The sequence below is a fragment of the Chiloscyllium plagiosum genome, unplaced genomic scaffold, assembly GCF_037043375.1.
Source record: "Chiloscyllium plagiosum isolate Xiang-an unplaced genomic scaffold, Cpla_swu_hap1 HiC_scaffold_18, whole genome shotgun sequence".
NCBI classification, from domain to species: domain Eukaryota; kingdom Metazoa; phylum Chordata; class Chondrichthyes; order Orectolobiformes; family Hemiscylliidae; genus Chiloscyllium; species Chiloscyllium plagiosum.
The window spans coordinates 15,614,466-15,635,512 of NW_028270156.1; the positions used below are offsets into that span (position 1 = coordinate 15,614,466).

Below are 21,047 nucleotides of genomic sequence, written 5' to 3' on the forward strand. Positions count from 1 at the left end.
GCCAATCAGGGAAGAGTGAAAAAAATGCTGTGTTAGCCAGCAACACCCAAATTCCATTAACAAAAATAGAAACAAAATTGCTGTCAATTTTACTGCCTTAAACAGGGAAACAGTTCTTTGACTGGTTCTGGTTTATCTGAATACTGTCCCCAATGGTCCTAGCACCATCCCTCTCCTGCCCATGCCCCCACACCTGCCACTGTAATAGAGAGGAAAGTACTGCAAAAATTAAATTATATAATCACACAGTACAGCACTGTCTTTTTCAAAGTGCTATCCAATTCAGCCTATTCATTTGATTTACCCATAACTATGCAAATGCCTTCATTTCATTTAGAAAGTTGCAACTGTATTTACTTTGACAATCCTTTCAGGAAGTATAATTCAGATCAGTGAATTCAATTGGTGATTCCGCAAGTTGTTTTGCGGATCATTTTAAACATAGAACATTACAGCACAGTACAGAACCTTCAGCCCTCCATGTTACGCCGCTCTGTGAAACCAATCTGAAGTCCATCTAAGCTACACTGTTCCATTTTCATGCCTATCCAATGACTATTTAAATACATTTAAAGTTGATGAGTCTACTGTTGCAGGCAGTATGTTCCATGCCCCTACTACTGAGTAAAGAAACTACCTCTGACCTATTGCTTTAAATTGAGGGGTGATAGATATGTCCCCTCGTGCTTGCCATCAACAGGGGGAAATAGGGTCTCACTTTCCAACCTATCTAACCCTCTGATTACCTTATATATCTCAATTAAGTCATCTCTCAACCTCCTCCTCTCTAACGAAAAATAGCCCTCAGCCTTTCCTCACAAGACCTTCCCTCCATACCAAGACCTTACCATCCTAGTAAATCTGCTCAATCCTTTCCAAAGCTTCCACATCCTTCCCATAATGGGGTGACCAGAACTGCACGCAATACTCCAAACATGGCCACACCAGAGTTTTGTACAGCTGCAACATGACTTCATGGTTCTGAAACTCCATCCTTCTACTAATAAAAGCGAACACACCACATGCCATCTTAACAAACCTATCAACCTGGGTGGCAACTTTCAAGGATTTATGTACCTGGACAGAGATCTCTCTGCTCATCCACACGACCAAGAATCTTACGATTAGCCCAGTACTCTGCATTCCTATTACTCCTTCCAAAGTGAATCGCCTCACACTTTTCTGCATGAAACTCCATTTGCCACACCTCAGCCCAGCTCTGCAGCTTACCCATGTTCCTCTCTAACCTACAACACTCTTCAGTGTCCATACCACTGCCAACCTTAGTGTCATCTGCAAATTTACTAACCCATCCTTCTATGGTCACATCCAGATCATTTATATAAATGACAACAGTGGACCCAAAACAGATCCTTGCGTATCCCACCAGTAACTGAACTCCAGGATGAATATTTCCCATCAACTACCACCCTCTGTCTTCTTTCAGCTAGCCAATTTCTGATACAAACCACTAAATCACCTCAATCCCATGTCTCAGTTTTTTGTGCAATAGCTCGCCGTGGAGAACCTTATCAAATGGCATATTGAAATCCATTTACACCACATCAACTTCATCCAACTGTTTGGTCACCTTCTCAAAGAACTCAATAAGGTTTGAGAGGCACAACCTACCCTTCACAAAACAGTGTTGACTATCCCTAATCAACTCATTCCTATCAAGATGATTATAAATCTGGTCTCTTGTAATTCTTTCCAACACTTTACCCTGGTCTCCCATCAATATCCATGACTGTTCTCAGCAGCATTTCAGTGAGCCAAATGCACATTTAATCATTGTAAAGACGACACAGCCTTGGTAACACCTCTGAAGTAATTTTTCTAATCAGGATCCAGAGATATTCTTCAGATAATCGATATTTGGATCGAGGTTCCTCTGTACTGAAAATATTTGTCAACACTTGTTCCAATTTAAGCTGCTCTAATCTATTGAAATTCATCCTCAGACAGAATGAATCTGGTTGCTAATATTCAGTTCCTTTCTTTGGTAGCCTGGTGACAAAATTTAATCCTCTGGTGGGTCCCAAGAACTGTATTGCCAACATGAAACCTTTCTGTAAATGAGACAAAATAAAAGCTTTTGTGAATAGAGTTTCAGTCAAGGCACATTCCTTTCAGGAGCAGTCAGTAGCAGGAGCCAGAGGGAGGTGCCTATTCAGAGGAAGATTTAAAATCAAGTGAGGGTGTTCTTGGGCTTAGTTTCAAATGGGGCACATTCCTTTCAGGAAGAGCCAGCAGCCACCCATTCTGGGGAAGCACCCTGCAGACATTGCAGGGGGAGAAGTGAGCATGGCTTCTGATTGGTCAGGGTTAACGTATTAACCTGTTCATTGCCTTAGTGCTGCAGGTGAAGAAATCTCAACAGTATGGGTAAGTGGCTCAGTCTACTAAAGGGTTAATACAGGGGTTGGGGATGGGGGTGGGGGGGAGAAGAGAAGGGAAAAGAAAGAGGAGGTGGTGCAGGCTATGTATTAGAAAGTAATAATGAATTTTTAGGTATCTCATTAAACTTTAACTTGTAATCTCATAGCCAATAGAGGGTTTGTCTTGTTAGTTGGTGGGTTGTGTTCTGCCTCGAAACGTGGTCAATCATGGACCCTAGTAGCATCCCTGATAATTACATCAGCAGGAAGTGTACCAGCTTCAGCTGCTCACTGAACAAATGGATCTGTTTTACGTGACAAGCAGATGGTGGGAGCGTCATAGGTAAGCGCTATTGAACAGGCAGGCAGTTCAGGAGCCCCCTGTAGTTGTTCCCATCAACAAGTATCCTATTTTGGATACTGATGAGGGGTTGGCTTATCATCAGGTGACAGTAACAGCAGTCAGTAGTGACACCACAACTCAACCTGTTGTATAGAGTGAGGGACAAAGCGTAGCAAATAGTAATTGGAGATTGATAGTCAAGGGCATAGACAGACACTTCTGTGGCCACAAGAGATACTTCAGGTTGGTATGTTGCCTCCCTGGTTCCAGAATCAGATGTCGGAGTAGGTACAGGCTATCCTGAATGGGAGGGTAAACAGAAGAGATTGGCGCATGTAGGAAGAGTGACAAGGTCTTTCAAACGAAAACTCAGGAAGTTGGGTTGCAAACTAAAAAAAAAGCAGGATCTTATGATTAGGAATATCAGAATTACTACCCATACCACATGCTGAGGCAAAGAACAGATATAGTACTATTGAACAAATGGCTAAAGAGCTGGTGGTGTGTGTGTAGGAGTCAGTTATGTATAACGTTGGAATATCTCCAGTGAAGGTAGGACCCGTGGGGGGGAAATGACGACGACAACAACAATGGACGAGACTGGGAGAAACAGGTCATTAAGTATAGAGAATGAAGAGGAGCTTGAGACTTACAGCCAAGAGGATGAGCTGTCAGGGAGAGATTGCTGAACACTGCAGAACTGGAGGCTTAGATTATATCTGCCTTAAAGCAAGAGGTATAACAAGTAAGAAGGATGAACATATAGCCGGGATCAATGTGTGCAATCATGATGTTGTTGCTATCAGAGTCATGGTTGAAAGAGGACCAGCATTAGTAGCTGAACATTCCAGGAAAATCAATGTTTTAGATGAGACAGCGAAGGAATCAAAAAGAGGTGGGGAGTTGCATTATTATTTAGGGAGCATATCACAGACATATTGAGGGAGGACATCCTGGTTGGGGGGGGGGGGGGGGAGATCTTGCTGTGAGGCATATGGTTAGAGCTCAGGAGTAGGAAGGGTGCAATTTACATTGCTGGGATTGCGCTGAGGACCTCCAACTGCCAGGAGATAGAGGAAGAGATAAGTAGTCAGATTCTGGAAAGATGTGAAAGTAACAGTTATTGTGAGGAATGATTTTAACTTCCCCAGTATTGAGTAGGACTGTCATGGTGCTCGGGGATTGGATGGGGAACACCGTTAGTTAGGTGTCCAGAGGATCTTTTTGAGACAGTATGTGGATAGACCAATGAGTAAGGGGGCTATACGGGACCTGGTATTGGGAAATGAGTTGAGCCAGGTAATCAAAGTTTCAGTGGGGAGCATCTTGGGAATAGTGACCCTAATTCACAGGTTTTTTGGATACTTATGGATAAGGACAAGACCTTGGATGAAGACGTTAAATTGGGGAAAGACCAATTATAACTAAATTAGACAGGAATTGGAGAACAAATTTGAGGGCAAATCCACACCTGACAGATGGGAGTCTTTAAAAGACCGATTGATTAGAATGCAGGACTTGCACATAGCTGAAAAAAAATGAAGGACAGGAATGCAGTATTCAGGAACCTTGGATGACAGGAAATCATCAGTTTAGTCAAAAAAGGGAAGCATACCCAAGGTCTCAACAACTAAAAACAGATGACGCCCTTGAAGAATATAGAGAAAGCCAGCAGGAGCTCAAACAGGGAGTTCGGAGGGCTTAAAACGGTCCTTGGCCAGCAGGGTTAAGGAAAATCCAGAGGCATTTTATACATAGATTAGGAGCAAGAGGGTAGCTAGGGAAAGAGTAGACCCACTTAAGGATAAATGAGGGAGGTTGTGTGTGGAGCCAGGGGAAATGGGTGAGATTCTTAATGAGTATTTTACATCGGTATTCACCAAAGAGAGGGAAAGGGGATGTTGAGGTTAGGGAAAGATGTGGGAATACTCAATGGCATGTCAACATATTGAAGGAGGAAGAGTTGGGTGTCTTGAAATGCATTAAGACTGGTCCCCAGGGCAGATGGAATCTAACCCAGGATACTGTGGGGAGGCAAGAGAGGAAACACCATATCTTTGCATCCTCTTTGGTCTCAGGCGAGGTTCCAGAGGACTAGAGAATGGCCAGCATTGTTCCTTTATTTAAGAAGGGAAACAAAAAGAATCCAGTTAATTACTGGTTGGTGAGCCCAATGCCAATGGCGAGGAAGCTATTGGAGAAGATACGGAGACACAAAATTTGAAAGCAAATGGACTTGTTAGTGATAGGCAGTGTGTGCGCGCGTGCGCGGACGGGGAGAGAAGGTCATGTCGACTGGGTTTTTTTTGGAGGCAGTGACAAGAATGATTGATGAGAGAAGGGCAGTAGATGTTGTCAACATTGACTTTAACGCATTTAATAAGTTACTAGATGGCAGGCAGGTACAAAGGATAGAGACTCATGGGTTCTGGGGTGTACTGCCTAGATGGAGACGGAACGGGCTTGCTTAAAAAAAATAAGAGTAGCAGTAGAAAGGTGCTTTCCAGAACATATCAGTAATTAGTAGTAGATCAGTCTTGGGACATTTGCTGTTTGTTATGAGATCTGGAGGAAAATATTGATGATCTTATTGGAAAGTTTGTAGATGACACCAAAACTTGCAGAGTTACAGATAATGGGGAGCATTGTCAAAGGATATCGTGGGATATAAACAGATTGCAGATTTAGACAGAGAAATGGCAAATGGAGTTTAATCCAGACAAAAGTGAAGTGATACATTTTTGAAAATCAAATTTGATGCAAATCATGCAATAATGACAGAACCCTTAAGACCGCAGATTTCTCCAAGTGCCACACAGGTGGATAAGATGGTCAACAAGGAGGCATAGAGCATGCTTGTCTTTATCAGCTAGGGCATCAAATAAAAGTTGGCAGGTTATGTTACAGCTGTTATAAAATTTTAGTTAGATCACATTTGGAATATTGGATGCAGTTCTGGTCACCTCGCAACCAGAGGACGTGAATGCTTTGGAGAGGGTGCGGAGAGGGTTTACACCAGGATGTTGCTTGGTCTAGGGGGTTTTACTTAAGAGGGGAGGTTGGATGAACTTGGATTGTTTTCACTAGAAAAACAGAGGCTGGGGCGTGACCTATTAGAGGTCTACAGATTTATAAAAGGCATAGATAGGATGGATAGTCAGAGGCTTTTTCCCCCCCAGAGTGGAAAGGTTAACTAAAAGAGGGCATAGGTTCAAGGTGGGGGGAAGAAAGCTTAGGGGAGAAATGCAGGGTTAAGTTTTCACATAGTGAGTGCTGGGTGCCTGGAATGTACTGCCAGTGGAGGTGGTGGAAGCAGGCACATTAGCAATATTTAAGACACATTTAATATTTTGATATGCACATGAATGTAGGGTAAACAGAAAGATAGAAACATTAAAGTAGCAGGATAAAAAAAAAGGAGAATTGGAATTGGCACAGGCTTAGTGAGCTGAAGGGCTTTTCCTATGCTGTATTGTTTTTGCGACACATATGGCCTTACATTTACAAACTAAGAATGTTAGCTCTCCTGGATTGTGATGTTTAAACCTAATCATTGATGCTGTGAAAAATTCTTCCAAAATACATGTTTACTTATACACCACAATATGACCTGATGTTGATTTATACATCAAGGTATAGTTTGCATAGCCAATGTATTTCCATTACATCAGTGGGATATATTTAATGGTTAGGAGAAAGTGAGGACTGCAGATGCTGGAGTATCAGAATTGACATCAGAAAAGCACTCCATAGGAAGGGCTTATGCTTGTAACGTCGATTCTCCTGCTCCTCAGATGCTGCCTGCCTTGCTTTTCCAGCACCACACTTTCAACTCTATATTTAGTGATTGTTATTAAATGCATACTTGTAGAATGAGAGATTAAAAAACATTGTTAAAAAATGTGCCAGACAAATTCAAATTCAGTCTTAAACATTTGAAGTTCATTATATTCATTCTGAATCATTTCAGCTAGGGCACTGCAACGTCCTGACTGATTCAGGTTTGGTGCTACCAGATTCAGAATCATCATTCTACAACAGATCTTCCACATTTTCATTAATTGGATAGCCTGCATTTTTAGGAGTGCTACGATAACAATCTGTGCACAAATAGCATCCCATGATTTGATGACAAAACCACAAAGAAAAATCAAACAGGACAGTACGCATTCCAATTGAAGCTTTCACCTCCACCGGGAACCCATTTATCACAAACATGGTTAAATTATACATTCGACTTAGAACTCCACCTCCTAATTACGTCAATTTGAGTATTATTTCTTCAGACACATGAAACTCAGTTACACTGGGTACGAGTGCATCTCATACTACTAAGTCACATGCTTTAAGTAGGTCACTGAAACGACCAATTTATGCTGTCAATTCACAACTTCACCACATCCTCATTTATCCAAACTGTCTTCATGAAGTCAAACAAAATCCCTTCCAGGGAATTTGGTTTTCAGCATGGCATTAAGTTTTAAATTACCAGAGTTTAAATTTTTTCATGTCAGCAACACATTAAAATCTTCTCTGTTCTAGAGAAAGCCACATGATATTTACAAGCCTCCTTATTTTACATACAAATGTTGGCAATTTGAAGTTCACAGACATTTGGTCAATGCTGCAGATGTGACATAATGGGCAATTGTTTGTGCCACTGTCAAATGAGTTGCTAGAAACTAGCAATTTCAATAGCGAAGTCTTCTGGTAAGCTCTGAGGAATCTTGGCCTTCTGCAATAACTCTAGACATTTTGGTTCCATGAAATGACTACAACTAACAATTGCTCTGAATTGTTTTCAGTGCTCCAGGTTGGATTTTGCCCACTTCAGTGCATATATACACAGAAACAATTCTGGTGACATAAAACATTAGAATGGTTATGCTAAGAATCTATTTTGATGTGCCTCAATCAATAGAGTTGATTTTGGGTATCATCTTCTGAAATTGCACCACCCTTGTCCCCAAACTCTAACAAGCAGGTGCTTATGGTCTTTTGTCAGCAAGATTAAAATTTCTCTACACCTCCTACTCCCCTTTCCAATTACTCAGCAGTTAGCCAAACACTCTAAAGCTTCCCCCAAATAAAACTGAAGTAGATTAGATTACTTTACAGTGTGGAAACAGGCCCTTCGGCCCAACAAGTCCACACCGACCCGCTGAAGCGCAAACTACCCATACCCCTACATTTACCCCTTACCGAACACTACGGATAATTTAGCATGGCCAATTCACCTGACCTGCACATCTTTGGACTGTGGGAGGAAACCGGAGCACCCGGATGAAACCCAAGCAGACACGGGGAGAATGTGCAAACTCCACACAGACAGTCGCCTGAGGCGGGAATTGAACCCGGGTCTCTGGCGCTGAGGCAGCAGTGCTAATCACTGTGCCACCATGCCGCCCACTAGAACAGAGTAATCAGTTCTGAGAAGATTCACACAATGTTAATTGCTCTCTTCCCATAAATGCTGCCAAACTTGTTCAGTTTCTGCAGTACTTTCTGCTCTTATTTTTCCCTTAACTTCTTCCCGCTATCTTCAGCCTTTGCTAACTCATCCTGTCTTGTAGATATCCTGGCACGGCCAACATTTATTGCCCATCACCACTAGTTGACATGAGACAGTGGAGCAGCATCAAGGAAATGAGTAGTTTTGTATGCTACATCTGAGGGCAGTCATGCAAGTGTATGTTTTTTTTTTAAGAAAGTCTACAGCCTTTAAAACACCTCATCACTGAAGCTAAATCAACTCAGACCTGCTTTGTATTTGGATGGGAGACCACCTGGGAATACCAGGTGCAATAAAAAGGCACTGTAATGCATTGGTAGTGCCCCTAACTTTGAACTATAAGGTCCAGGTTCAAGTCCCACCTGCTCCAGAGGTGTGTAATAACATTTCTGAACGTGGAGATTAGAAAATATTTAGAATTTTTAAAGACTTGGAGGAAACTAGAAGAGATGATTTCCTTTTAAGGAAAAAGTGAAGCTCAGCCTTTTTATGGTCACTTTTATGGATACTAACTTCTTTCTCTCTAACCTGCCTTACAAAAGCGGACATATTCCTCACCAAAAAATTTAGTTGTCTCTGCGTACTTATCCAAATTGAATGAGTTAACTTCCACTATCATTTCAGATAGTGCTCTCCGCATTGGGAAATGTTTTCAACACCAAGTTGTCACCACAACGTTTTTGGCAATACTGTTCAAATCTGTACTGTCTAGTATCTGGCCTTTCTGCTGGGGGCAGGGGGGAGGAGGAGAAGAGGTGGGAAGAGCTTATTATGCATTTGATCAAAGATCTTTGAAGACCTCTATCAACTCACCTTTATAATAAAAAGAGAAGCCCAACATTTCATACCCAATTCCACATTCTATATCTTTCCCAATACTTTATATGGACAGTAATGCAGCGGAGACCTAGCCAGTGATTACAAAGGTTTATCAGAACTACCTAGCGTTATGGAGAAAATCACCAGCCTTAGAGTTAGAGTCACGGTTCAACGACAATTTATTGTACAAAGAAATACCGGAGCTGTGGGAGAGAAAGACACCAATAGCACAGTGGTCAGCTGCGATTCTTCATTCAACCCCGAGGACATAACAAGATACTTTGTGATATAATAGGTCAGTGATGAGGTTATTGTTTCTGAAATATAGTTTGGTTGTTACAAACATTGCAGAATCATTATTAGCTTCGGTGCAGTCTTTGCTAGTCCCAGCGCAGCCTTTGTTAATTTCAGCACGGTCATTGTCAGTTTCAACACAGATGTTGTCAGCTGCAATGTCTGTGCGAAGTCCATTTCTGTAATAATGGGCGCTAATTGCTCTTCCTGAGGACTATTACTGCAGCCTTGGCTATTATCACTCTGTATTAAGTCCGTATTAAATGGATAGCTGGACCCAGACACTTCAGCGGGCAGTATACGCTACTCATACGTATTCTCTCCTGAACCGCTTTAAACTAATGAACTAGGTTGTGAGTACATTGTGCTAGTGTTCTGGTGGCCCCAGGCAGTCTCTCTGTTTACTCTGTCGTTTCTCTCCATATTGTGGTCTGTTAGTCATCTTGTGTGGCAGGTGGCCAATTTATGGTTCAGCAGCCATCTTGTGTCCATGTGCCTACTGTCACCCTGCCCCATGCCATCTCCTACTTCGAGTTTTGTATTTACTCCTTCTTTGCTAAACACAAAGATTCCACTTTTCAAAAAAAAAAATGCCTTTTCAACTGTCCACACAACTTCAAAGATTCTAGTCCCTCATTTCTAGTTTTAGACTCCTTCTGGAATTGAATTATGAAGTTGATGTGATGCAATGCATTCAATGAAAACCATTGCAACAGTCTTCCACAAATATCTACCTCAGATTTGTGGAATGTTCAATTAATTCTCCACAAATATTTGGCGATCATTCCAATAATACTTGTAACTAAAGAAAAATCTGGCACCTACCTTATGCTCACATTTCTGGTCAATCGGCAATTTCATCCATTCGCATTCATCCCCCATGATGCTTATGTAATGTACTCAGTAAACAGCAACCTGGAAAATAAACAGGTATTATTATCCAAGCCACTTTTCACTATACAACATGGGTGGACTTCATAGATTTGGCTGGAATAAAGGCCCCATTATTTTTTGCTGCCTCCTCACTCATTTAGTCATAATTCAAAGTAGCATAGACATGTAAGGATTTTGAGGAGACACTGAGCAGGTTTGCCTTGTTTCTTTGGAGTTTAGCAGATTGAGAGATCATTGAAATGCAAAACCGTTAAGAGGCCTGACAGGGTACAGGTTGGTTCCCCTTGCGTTTAGATGCAGAGCAATCTCAGAATTAGATGCTGCTCATTTAAGACAGATGAGGAAAACTTTCTCCTAGATGAGAAAAATTCCCAACAGAATTCTTTTCCATAGAAGGCATTTGAGACTGGGCCATTGAGTATATTGAAGGTGGAGACATATTTTTAACCAGGGAATCAGGGTTATTGAAATAAGGCAGGAAAGCAGAGTTGATTATCAACTCAGTTATGAGCTCATTGAATGGCAGAGCAGATGCAATGAGCCAAATGGCATACCTCTGCTCCACATCTTATTGCCTAACTACAGAACTATATCCAAATATTAGACAGCAACAAAATCTGTCCTGATCTTGCTTTGAAAGCAATTTGATTGCTCAGAAACATTCCCAAAGCATTTCCACATAAAAACCACAACACCAGGTTATAGTCCAACAGGTTTATTTGGAAGGGAAAAAGTGAGGACTGCAGATGCTGGAGATCAGAGCTTAAAAATGTGTTGCTGGAAAAGCGCAGGTCAGGCAGCATCAAAGGAGAAGGAGAATTGACGTTTCGGGCATAAGCCCTTCTTCAGGTTTATTTGGAAGTACAAGCTTTCAAACTGCTGCTCCTTCATCCGGTAGCTAGGTGTGATTTTTAAACTTTGTCCATCCCAGTCCAAACTGGTAACTCCACATCATGGATCTCCAAAGTAATATAGCACCAAAATTGAAACACATTTAAATCACTGGTCAGAACAGTGTCACATTAATTTGCTTCAAACAGTTTACTCTTGCAGGTTTCAACCTTAAATGGCCAGAAATAATTTTTGTAATAAGCAGCATTTCAGCAGCCTGTCAATCTGCTGAACTTCAAAGAGATGAAGCAAACTTTTAAATAACCCAGGCATTTTATTCTTTGTATTAACAAAGAGCAATATGCTGAATGTTATTACTGGGAAGGACAGATCACCAGTCAGGCAGTCTAGATGATACAGTAGACAAAAAGGCGGAAATGATTCAAACAGTACTGAACGCGGTCTCCAAGCAAAATTATTTTAAAAGGGCAGGTGTTTCAGCTTTTGGGACAGCATCTCAGGACACCAGAAAATCAAGCAAGGAGGCGAAGTTGAGCACAGTGAACCATGATCTGAGAGGACGAAGATCAAGAGCTTTAGGAACATGATCTAGAGAACAACAGCACTGAAAAGAAAAGATGGAATAAGATGGAAATTGCAATGGTAGACAAAAGCAAGGCAATGGAAGAGTTTCAGAGCATTAAAAAAGTGTTCTTCAGTATTGGACTTGAAAATTTTTTAGTTATTTTGAAGAGGGGATCTAGGATTTTAAACAAAGTTTACAAAAGTAATGCAATAAAACAAGCGTCAGGATAGCATGAAACATGGGTGGCAAACTTGAAGGTGCTCTGCTCCCACTGCATTTCCTTACTCGGACTGGTGGGAAATGAAAGGTGCAGAAGTAGTTCATGTTAGTGCACATTTTGCACCCACATGTTTGTGTTATTCCAATAGCACCTATCAAGTCAAGTGGAAAGTATTTTAGCAAATTCCTGATTTGTGTCTTGCAGATATTACTGCCAAAAAAGCTAACTGTACACCAGCGAATACACAGCCTCTAATACATTAATAACTAATAATTTTGAGTAGCTCAGTTGGGTTTCCAGTCAATGGTTGTACCTAGTGGGAAATTTCAAGTATTGATATAAACTGTCAACGTTAAGACACTTAATGAAAGAGGACGATTGTCTGATGGAATTTGAATTAGTTAGTACATTTACAAGCTTTGATCGATTAATAAATCTTGCACATACAAACAACAAACAACTTCATTAGCTTAGGAATTGCAAATGAAACAAAGCATTGTAAAAGCAAGTTTCAGTTGAAGATAGCAGAGCTTCGTAAGGTTGTCAGGAACATCTACAAAGTGAAATGATTGGCCACCAATCATTTTGCATTCATAAGTGCCACAGCTGGAGCTGTTTACCTCATTACTATTATCTTCCGTTTTACTTGGTACATGCTGCTGACAGCACTATTTGTTTCTCATTGGAAAAGTAACAAACTGTTTGCAATGTATGGCCCTTTCAGCTAGATGAAGCTGAACCTCTCACTGGCATATCATGACTCCCAAAACAGCTGGGAAATGTATATAATTTTTTTTGGTGGGATAGAAATGTATGCTAACAGAATACCTGCGCATGCAGAAAATACTTCAAAGATATTTTAAATACTTTGACAACCACCTGATGAAGGAGCAGCACTCCGAAAGCTAGTGCTTCCAAATAAAAATCAGACAACACCAGGTTATAGTCCAACAGGTTTAACTTTGTACACCCCAGTCCAACACTGGTGTCTCCAAATCATACTTTGAATATATGCCAACTTTACTATCGACTGGAAGCAGAGCCTGGGGGGGAAAAGACAGAGCAACAATGGCAGGAGTTTCTGGGTGTAATTGAGGACACAATACAAAGATACATCCCAAAAAAAAGATGGATTATCCAGGGACTGGTTATAGAGCCAGGATTGATAAAGGAAGTCAGAAAACGTATCAAAGAAAAAGACAGAACCTATAAAGTGGCCAAGAGCACTGGGAAATCAGAAGATTGGGAAGGCTACAAAAAACAAACAGAGGACAACAAAGAAAGAAATAAGGAATGAGAGGATCCAATATGAAGGTAAGCTAGCCAGTAATATTAGAAATTATAGGAAAAGTTTCTTTCAATACTAAGAAACAAACAAGAGGCAGAAGTAGAAATGAGGTCACTCCAAATTGATGCAGGGTAGTGCTGGGAGATAAGGAAATAGTTGAAGAACTTAAGTACTTTGTCAGTCTTCACAGTGGAAGACATGAGTAATATCTCAACAATTAAGGAGAGTCAGGGGCAGAATTGAGTATGGTAGCCATTACAAAAAAGAAAGTGCTAGAAAAGCTTAAAAGGTCTAAAAATCAATAAATCTCCTGGCCCCAACGGGCTATATTCTAGAATTTTGAGAGACGTATGGCTGAGGAAATAGCAGAGGCTCTGACTGTGATCTTAAAAATAAAAATCACTGGAGTCAGGAAAGTCCCAGATGGTTGGAAAATTGCTGTTGCAACCCCTTGTTCAAGAAAGGATCGACAAAAGATAGAAAATTATAGGCCGATTAGCCAAGCCTTGGTTGTAGGTAAAATTCTAGAATCCATAGTTAAGGATGAGATTCCTAAATTCTTGGAAGTGCAGGGTCAGATTAGAACAAGTCAGCATGGATTTAGTAAGGGGAGGTTGTGCCTTACAAACCTGCTAGAATTTTTTGAAGAGGGAACAAGTAGGTTAGACCAGGGAAACCCAGTGGATGTAATCTACCTAGACTTCCAAAAGGCCTTTGATAAAAGGTGCCTCACGGGAGGCTGCTGAGTAAGGTTATGGCCCATGTGTTCGAGGTGAGCTACTGGCATGGATTGAAGATTGGGTGTCTGACAGAAGGCAGAGAGTTGGGATAAAAAGGTTCTTTTTTGGAAGGGCAGCTGGTGACAAGTGAGGACCTGCAGGATTCAGTGTTTGGGCTGCAGCTGTTCATTTTATATATTAATGATCTGGATGAAGGGATGGCGGCATTCTGGCCAAGTTCGATGATACAAAGTTAAGTGGACAGGCAGGTAGTACTGAGGTGGTGGGGAGGCTGCAGGAAGATTTAGACAGTTTAGGAGAGTGGTCCAGGAAATGGCTGATGAAATTCAACGTGAGCAAGCATGAGGTTTTGCACTTTGGTAAAAAAAAGAATACAGGCATTGACTTTTTTTTTAAAACAGAGAGAAAATTCATAAAGGAGGAGAAAGTGAGGTCTGCAGATGCTGGAGATCAAAGTTGAAACTTTATTGCTGGAACAGCACAGCAGGTCAGGCAGCATCCAGGGAACAGGAGATTCGACGTTTCGGGCACAGGCCCTTCTTCAGGAAGAAGGGCCTGTGCCCGAAACGTCAAATCTCCTGTTCCCTGGATGCTGCCTGACCTGCTGTGCTGTTCCAGCAATAAAGTTTCAACAGAAAATTCATAAAGCCAAAATACAAAGGGATCCAGAAGTGCTAGTCCAGGATTCTCTCAATGTTGATTTGCAGGTTGAGTTTGTGATTAAAAAAGCAAATGTAATGTTTTCATTTATCTCAAGAGGGTTGGAATATAAAAGCAGCGATGTGCTTTTGAGACTTTATAAAGGTCTTATTGGGCCCCATTTAGAATAGTGTCCAGTTGTGGGCCCCACACCTAAGGAAGGACATACTGGCATTGGAGCATGTCCAGTGGAGATTCACATGGATGATCCATGGAATGGTAGGCTTAACAGATGATGATCGGCTGAGGATCCTGGGATGGTATTCATTAGAGTTTAGAAGGTTCAGGGGAGATCTAATAGAAACTTACAAGATAACGCATGGCTTAGAAGGGGCGGACGCTGGGAAGTTGTTTCTGCTCGGGGAGACTAGGATCCTTGGGCACAGCTTTAAAGTTAGAGAGGTTCAATTTAGAACAGTAATGAGGAGACATTTCTTCAGCCAGAGTGTGGTGGGCCTGTGGAATTCATTGCCACAAAGCGCAGTGGAGGCCGGGATGTTGGATGCCTTCACGGCAAAAATTGATAATTCCTTGCGAGATCAAGAATTTAAGGGCTAGGAGGAAAGAGTGCTGTTAAGTAGAATTGAAACACTCATCAGCTATGATTAAATGGCAAAGTGGACTCCATGGGCCGAATGGTTTTGCTTCCACTCCTGTGTCTTATGGCCTAAACTTCATTAATCTAGTATGTAGAACACTATTTTAACTCATTTAACTCTCTCAGTTTGATTACCATTCTAAAGTTTCTATAAGTAACCAAGCACCATGAGCTGCTTTAAAAAGAATGCCAAGACTATGAATGATCTGGTAACTAAATGCGGCTGTGCAACAAGAATGGTGGGTACAGTAACAAGGAGCTTTGACAAAACACAGATGGAAGGAGCTTCTGTGACTGCAGGTTTGCAAGGTACTACATTTAAACAATCAGAGAATACACCAAGGACAACACTTCTGGATTTTCCCCAAGATGTCTGAGGGTACAAGACATTACTCGTGAAACTTAAACTCTAAAAAGGATCATTACGGAGAAAAAAATTCTCCCATGCATCAATTTTCTTCAAACATTTATTATAAAATTCACCAACTGAATAACAAGTTGTATCAGGGGTCACATGCGCTAGGGAACACAGAACAGAGCAGATTAGTGATCTGAAGACAAAGCACAATGCTATGCATAAGTATCAAGGCATATGAGTCGTCTTGCTGTGAACTACTGAAGATTGCAAATTCTTAATAAGGAAGGTTATTCAACCTTGATTTACCCATCCCAAATGAATCTATTTTCAGACCATACTAAACACCCTCACTACCAACCAATACAAAAATTGCATTTGTTTCTTTAGGGACCCAGCATTTTAAAATCACCCCTACTGTAGTCTGATCCACATACTGATGTTATTTTCTAATAAAGGATTTGAATAGAAGTGAAGCAATGTGACCCACATAGGTTTGCAGATTAGAGAGGCTGCATTTTTATGCATGAAATGCATCTTTTTAGAAGATGTCCAAAATAATGGGCGGCACGGTGGCTCAGTGGTTAGCACTACTGCCTCACAGCACCAGAGTCCCAGGTTGGCTTCCAGCCTCAGGCGACTGTGTGTGGAGCTTGCACATTCTCCCTGTGTCTGCGTGGGTTTCCTCCGGGTGCTCCGGTTTCCTCCCACATACCAAAGATGTGCAGGTCAGGTGAATTAGCCATGCTAAATTGCCCATAGTGTTAGGTGCATTAGTCAGAGAGAAATGAGTCTGGGTGGGTTACTCTTCAGAAGGTCGATGTGGACTGGTTGGGCTGAAGAGCCTGTTTCCACACTGTAGGGAATCTAATATAAAGCAGTTGAGAAAATATAGAAAACAATAACAGCGGCATACATTGCATCTTCAATGTTTTGAACATGTGATAATATAGTTGAAATGGGAAAAATAAATCTCAAGAACTGTTTCAAAAATAAAGTGTCCCATACAGGTAACAGTTTAACAACAATTGTGGCGGCACGGTAGCACAGTGGTTAGTACTGCTACCTCACAGCGCCAGAGACCCAGGTTCAATTCCCGCCTCAGGCGACTGTGTGTGGAGTTTGCACATTCTCCCCGTGTCTGCGTGGGTTTCCTCCGGTTTCCTCCCACAGTCCAAAGATGTGCAGGTCAGGTGTATTGGCCATGCTAAATTGCCCATAGTGTTAGAGGAAGGGGTAAATGTAGGGGAATGGTTGTGGGTGGGTTGCGCTTCGGCGGGTCGGTGTGGACTTGTTGGGCAGAAGGGCCTGTTTCCACACTGCAAGTAATCTAACCTAATCTTAAAAAAACATTTTAATTCAAGCTGTAATTTACACACACGTTTTCTAGGAATTAGTGTGTTACATCAACAGCACAACACAACTGAACTTTAATAGAAATTCTTATCTTTGTACCAATTCTTTAAACATTTCAGATAGCGATATTTCACGTTTCCACAAACAGATCTAGCAGACGTGGCAGCACAATGGTATGGTGTTAGCAGGGAGATGCCCTACTCAACATAAGATTCAAATCTCATGAAGTCTCATGGTATCCAATCAAATCTGAATAAGAAAGAACCCTGTTAATTACCATTTACCCTTTTTTCTTCAGCTGAGTCCCATCTTCACAATGAGGAAATGCTCCAGCGTTCTATGACACAATCACAATGCTAAACGGGATAGATTCCAAACTGATTTCACAACTCAAGAAAAGGCAAGCCGAAGATGCTGTGGCAGAATTGTACTGAACGACAAATTTACAATCCTATGGCCCAGTATATATCCCACTCTACATTACCAGGGATCAACCCTGGTTCAAAGAAGATTGCAGGAGGGTAGGTCAGGAGTGGCACTAGGCATATCTAAAAACAGGTGTCAACCTGGTGTAACTACAACACAGAATTGTTTGCATGCCAAACAGCAGGAGAAGATTAACAATGTCACAATACCACAACTAACAGATCAGATATAAGCACTGCAGACCTGCCACATCATGACTGGTGATAGTAACTGAACAAATTACTGGAAGAATCTTCAACAATGTTTCATCCTCCATGATGACAAACCAACAAGCAGTGTAAAAGAGAAAAATCCACAATAATTTTTAGCTGCAAGTATAGATGATCCAGCCTAGCATCTTCCAGAGATTCCCAAAACCTCAGGAAATTTGATTCTTTCCATAGGCCTTAAACACGCCTCCTGGAAGGAGGAGTGATTTACCTGCACTTCATTCAACGTCATCTACTGTATCCACTGCTCACAACGCTGTCTCCTCTACATCGGGGAGGTGAGATGGAGACTGGATGACCACTTTGTGGGACGCCTATAATCTGTCCATAAAAATGACCCTGATCTTCCACTTGCCTGTTACTTCAACACACTGTTCCCACGCTAACAGTTCAGTCTCAGGGCTAAATAAAAGTAGCAAAGAGGAGGAAATGGACACCATCATGCATTCCGGGAAATCAGAAATGGGCAGATGTTCATCAAGCTTTTGTTAGTGTGAAAGCTTGACGAGTTTATACCAGTCGGTTATAGAAAGGTGATGTTGCAAGTAGCACGTGAACTACCAATAGGTCATTTAGAAGGAAAATTCAAGCCAAAATTCAAAAACGTTTTTATTGGCCTGGAATGCACAAGGATGTATTTGACTTTTGCCAGACATGTCATACATGATAGATAATTGGAAAACCTTATGTCGCGATAAAACCAGCACACTTAATACCATTCTCACATTTGAGAAACTTTTTGCAAGTCTTGATTGTGTAGAACTTCTCCTAAAACATTGGAATCAGTATTTTTTTGACAATAGTGATGTGTCTACTGAGTTCCAGAGGCCATTCTATCAAGCAGTATCACAGTTAAAAAGGACTGTAGAAGAGTTACTCAAACTTTCATTAGATAATGACTGTCCACAGAAATACAATCAGATCAGGGGTCAAATTTTACAAAGTTTATGCATGCTTAGGAATAAAACAATTCATATCCACTGCATAACATCCAGAATCGCAGTGAACATTAAAGTTTGCCACTGTTCTAAGGACCATGTTGACTATCCAGAGGATTGGGTAAAAGTATTCCATTTGTACTTTTTGCAATTAAGGATGCACATAATCAATCAACTAAATTTAGTCCATACAAATTAGTTTTTGGACATGAGGTGCAAGGACCACTGAAATTAATTGACAAGAAATTGGTGAGTCAGAGTTCAGAGACCACGTATTTGCACCATATGTCAAACTTCAGGGAAAGATTAAACAGAATGCATGAGGTGACTAGCTGACATTCAAACATAGCACAGCATGTAACAGGCAGAGAATAAATCAAAAATTCTACATTTTGTTTGAGGAAATAAAGCGTTAGTGTTACTCCCAATAGTGCATGAACCTTTAAAAGGTAAGGTTTACTGGGCCTGATCAAATTGAAAGGAAATTTAATCAGAGATGAATTATTTAGCAAAAATGCCAAATGGAAAGAAATTTGTCACGTGAATATGCTCAAGCAGTATTTTGATAGGAAAGGAAACAAAAAGAGAATGTGTTACTGATTACAAAACACAGCAAAAAAGCAAGTTCAGAGGAACCTGAACTGGACACTAAATTAAACTGGACATTGAGGAAGTTCTCAAAAACGGGGATAAGTTACCTTCCAAAAGAAAATCGAAGTGACCTAAAAGAGTTATTACAAATCACATGGGGATATGCGTGGGAAGAAGTTGGGAAGTACTAATCTAATTAGGCAAGATGTAGGATTAAGCAACACCCTTTCAGACTTAACGCTCTAAAGTTGGTACAGGTTCAAAGAGATTGGATGAATGCTGAGACAATAAAATTGAAGTGAGTTGCAGCAAATGGAGTTTAACCATAGTAATGGTGCCAAAATCACATGGAACCCAAGGACTGAGTGAGCCTATCACAAAGTCAATGTAGTTACAAAATCTGACTCGTAGCTTATTCCATGTTTGAAAGACTGTGTTAAGAAGGTGGGACAAGCAAGTTACATTTCAAAGTTGGACTTATTCAGAGGATGTTGGTAGTTACTTTTATCTGAAAGGGTAATTGGAAATTCTGCTTTTGTGACACCGAGACTGTACCACTTTAAAGTCATGTTGTTTGGTATGAAAAATGTGCCAGCCACATTTCAAAGATTAACCAATAGTCAGTTTGGATTATCAAATTGTGTAGGTGGCTTAAATCACACATAGAAGGAACATTTGGAGAAATACTGGAATTGTTCAATCGACTTCAGGAAACAGGGTTGGCAACAAATTTGACTAAGAGTGAGTTCGCAAAAGCTCAATTCATGTTACTGGATCAAGTCACTGGACACAGAGTCAGAGATGTACAGCATGGAAACAGACCCTTCGGTCCAACCCGTCCATGCCAACTAGATATCCCAACCCAATCTAGTCCCACCTGCCAGCACCCGGCCCATATCCCTCAAAACCTTTCCTATTCATATACCCATCCAAATGCCTTTTAAATGTTGCAATTGTACCAGCCTCCACCACTTCCTTTGGCAGCTCATTCCATACACATGCCACCTTGTGTAAAAAAGTTGCCCCTTAGGTCTCTTTTATATCTTTCCCCTCTCACCCTAAACCTATGCCCTCTAGTTCTGGACTCCCCGACCCCAGGGAAAAGACTGTCTATTTATCCTATCCATGCCCCTCATAATTTTGTAAACCTCTACAAGGTCACCCCTCAGCCTCCGACGCTCCAGGGAAAACAGACCCAGCCTGTTCAGCCTCTCCCCATAGCTCAAATCCTCCAACCCTGGCAACATCCTTGTAAATCTTTTCTGAACCCTTTCAAGTTTCACAACATCTTTCCGATAGGAAGGAGACCAGAATTGCACGCAATATTCCAACAGTGGCCTAACCAATGTCCTGTACAGCTGCAACATGACCTCCCAACTCCTGTACTCAATACTCTGACCAATAAAAGAAAGCATACCAAACGCCTTCTTCACTATCCTGTCTACCTGCGACTCCACTTTCAAGGAGCTATGAACCTGCACTCCAAAGTCTCTATGTTCAGCAACACTATCCAGGACCTTACCATTAAGTGTACAAGTCCTGCTAAAATTTGCTTTCCCAAAATGCAGCACCTCACATTTATCTGAATTAAATTCCATCTGACACTTCTTAGCCCATTGGCCCATCTGGTCAAGATCCTGTTGTAATCCGATGTAGCCCTCTTTGCTGTCCACTACACCTCCAATTTTGGTGTCATCTGCAAACTTACGAACTGTACCTCTTATGCTTGCATCCAAATAATTTATGTAAATGATGAAAAGTAGAGGACCGAGCACTGATCCTTGTAGCACTCCACTGGTCACAGGCCTCCAGTCTGAAAAACAACCCTCCAGCACCACCCTCTGTCTTCTACCTTTGAGCCAGTTCAGTATCCAAATGACTAGTTCTCCCTGTATTCTGTGAGATCT

General features: G+C 41.3%; 1 protein-coding gene across 2 annotated transcripts in view; it reads right to left on the reverse strand.

Moving 5' to 3' along the window:
- The window catches only part of ckap5 (cytoskeleton associated protein 5), a 119,562-nt gene that overhangs the window by 93,637 nt on the left and 4,878 nt on the right, over positions 1-21,047 (reverse strand). For both annotated transcript variants that reach the window (XM_087996318.1, XM_043705459.2), the window contains exon 2: positions 10,175-10,264. In XM_087996318.1, the coding sequence (XP_087852444.1) occupies positions 10,175-10,231 (57 nt within the window). In that variant the 5' untranslated portion in view covers positions 10,232-10,264. The remainder of the gene's footprint in view (positions 1-10,174; positions 10,265-21,047) is intronic.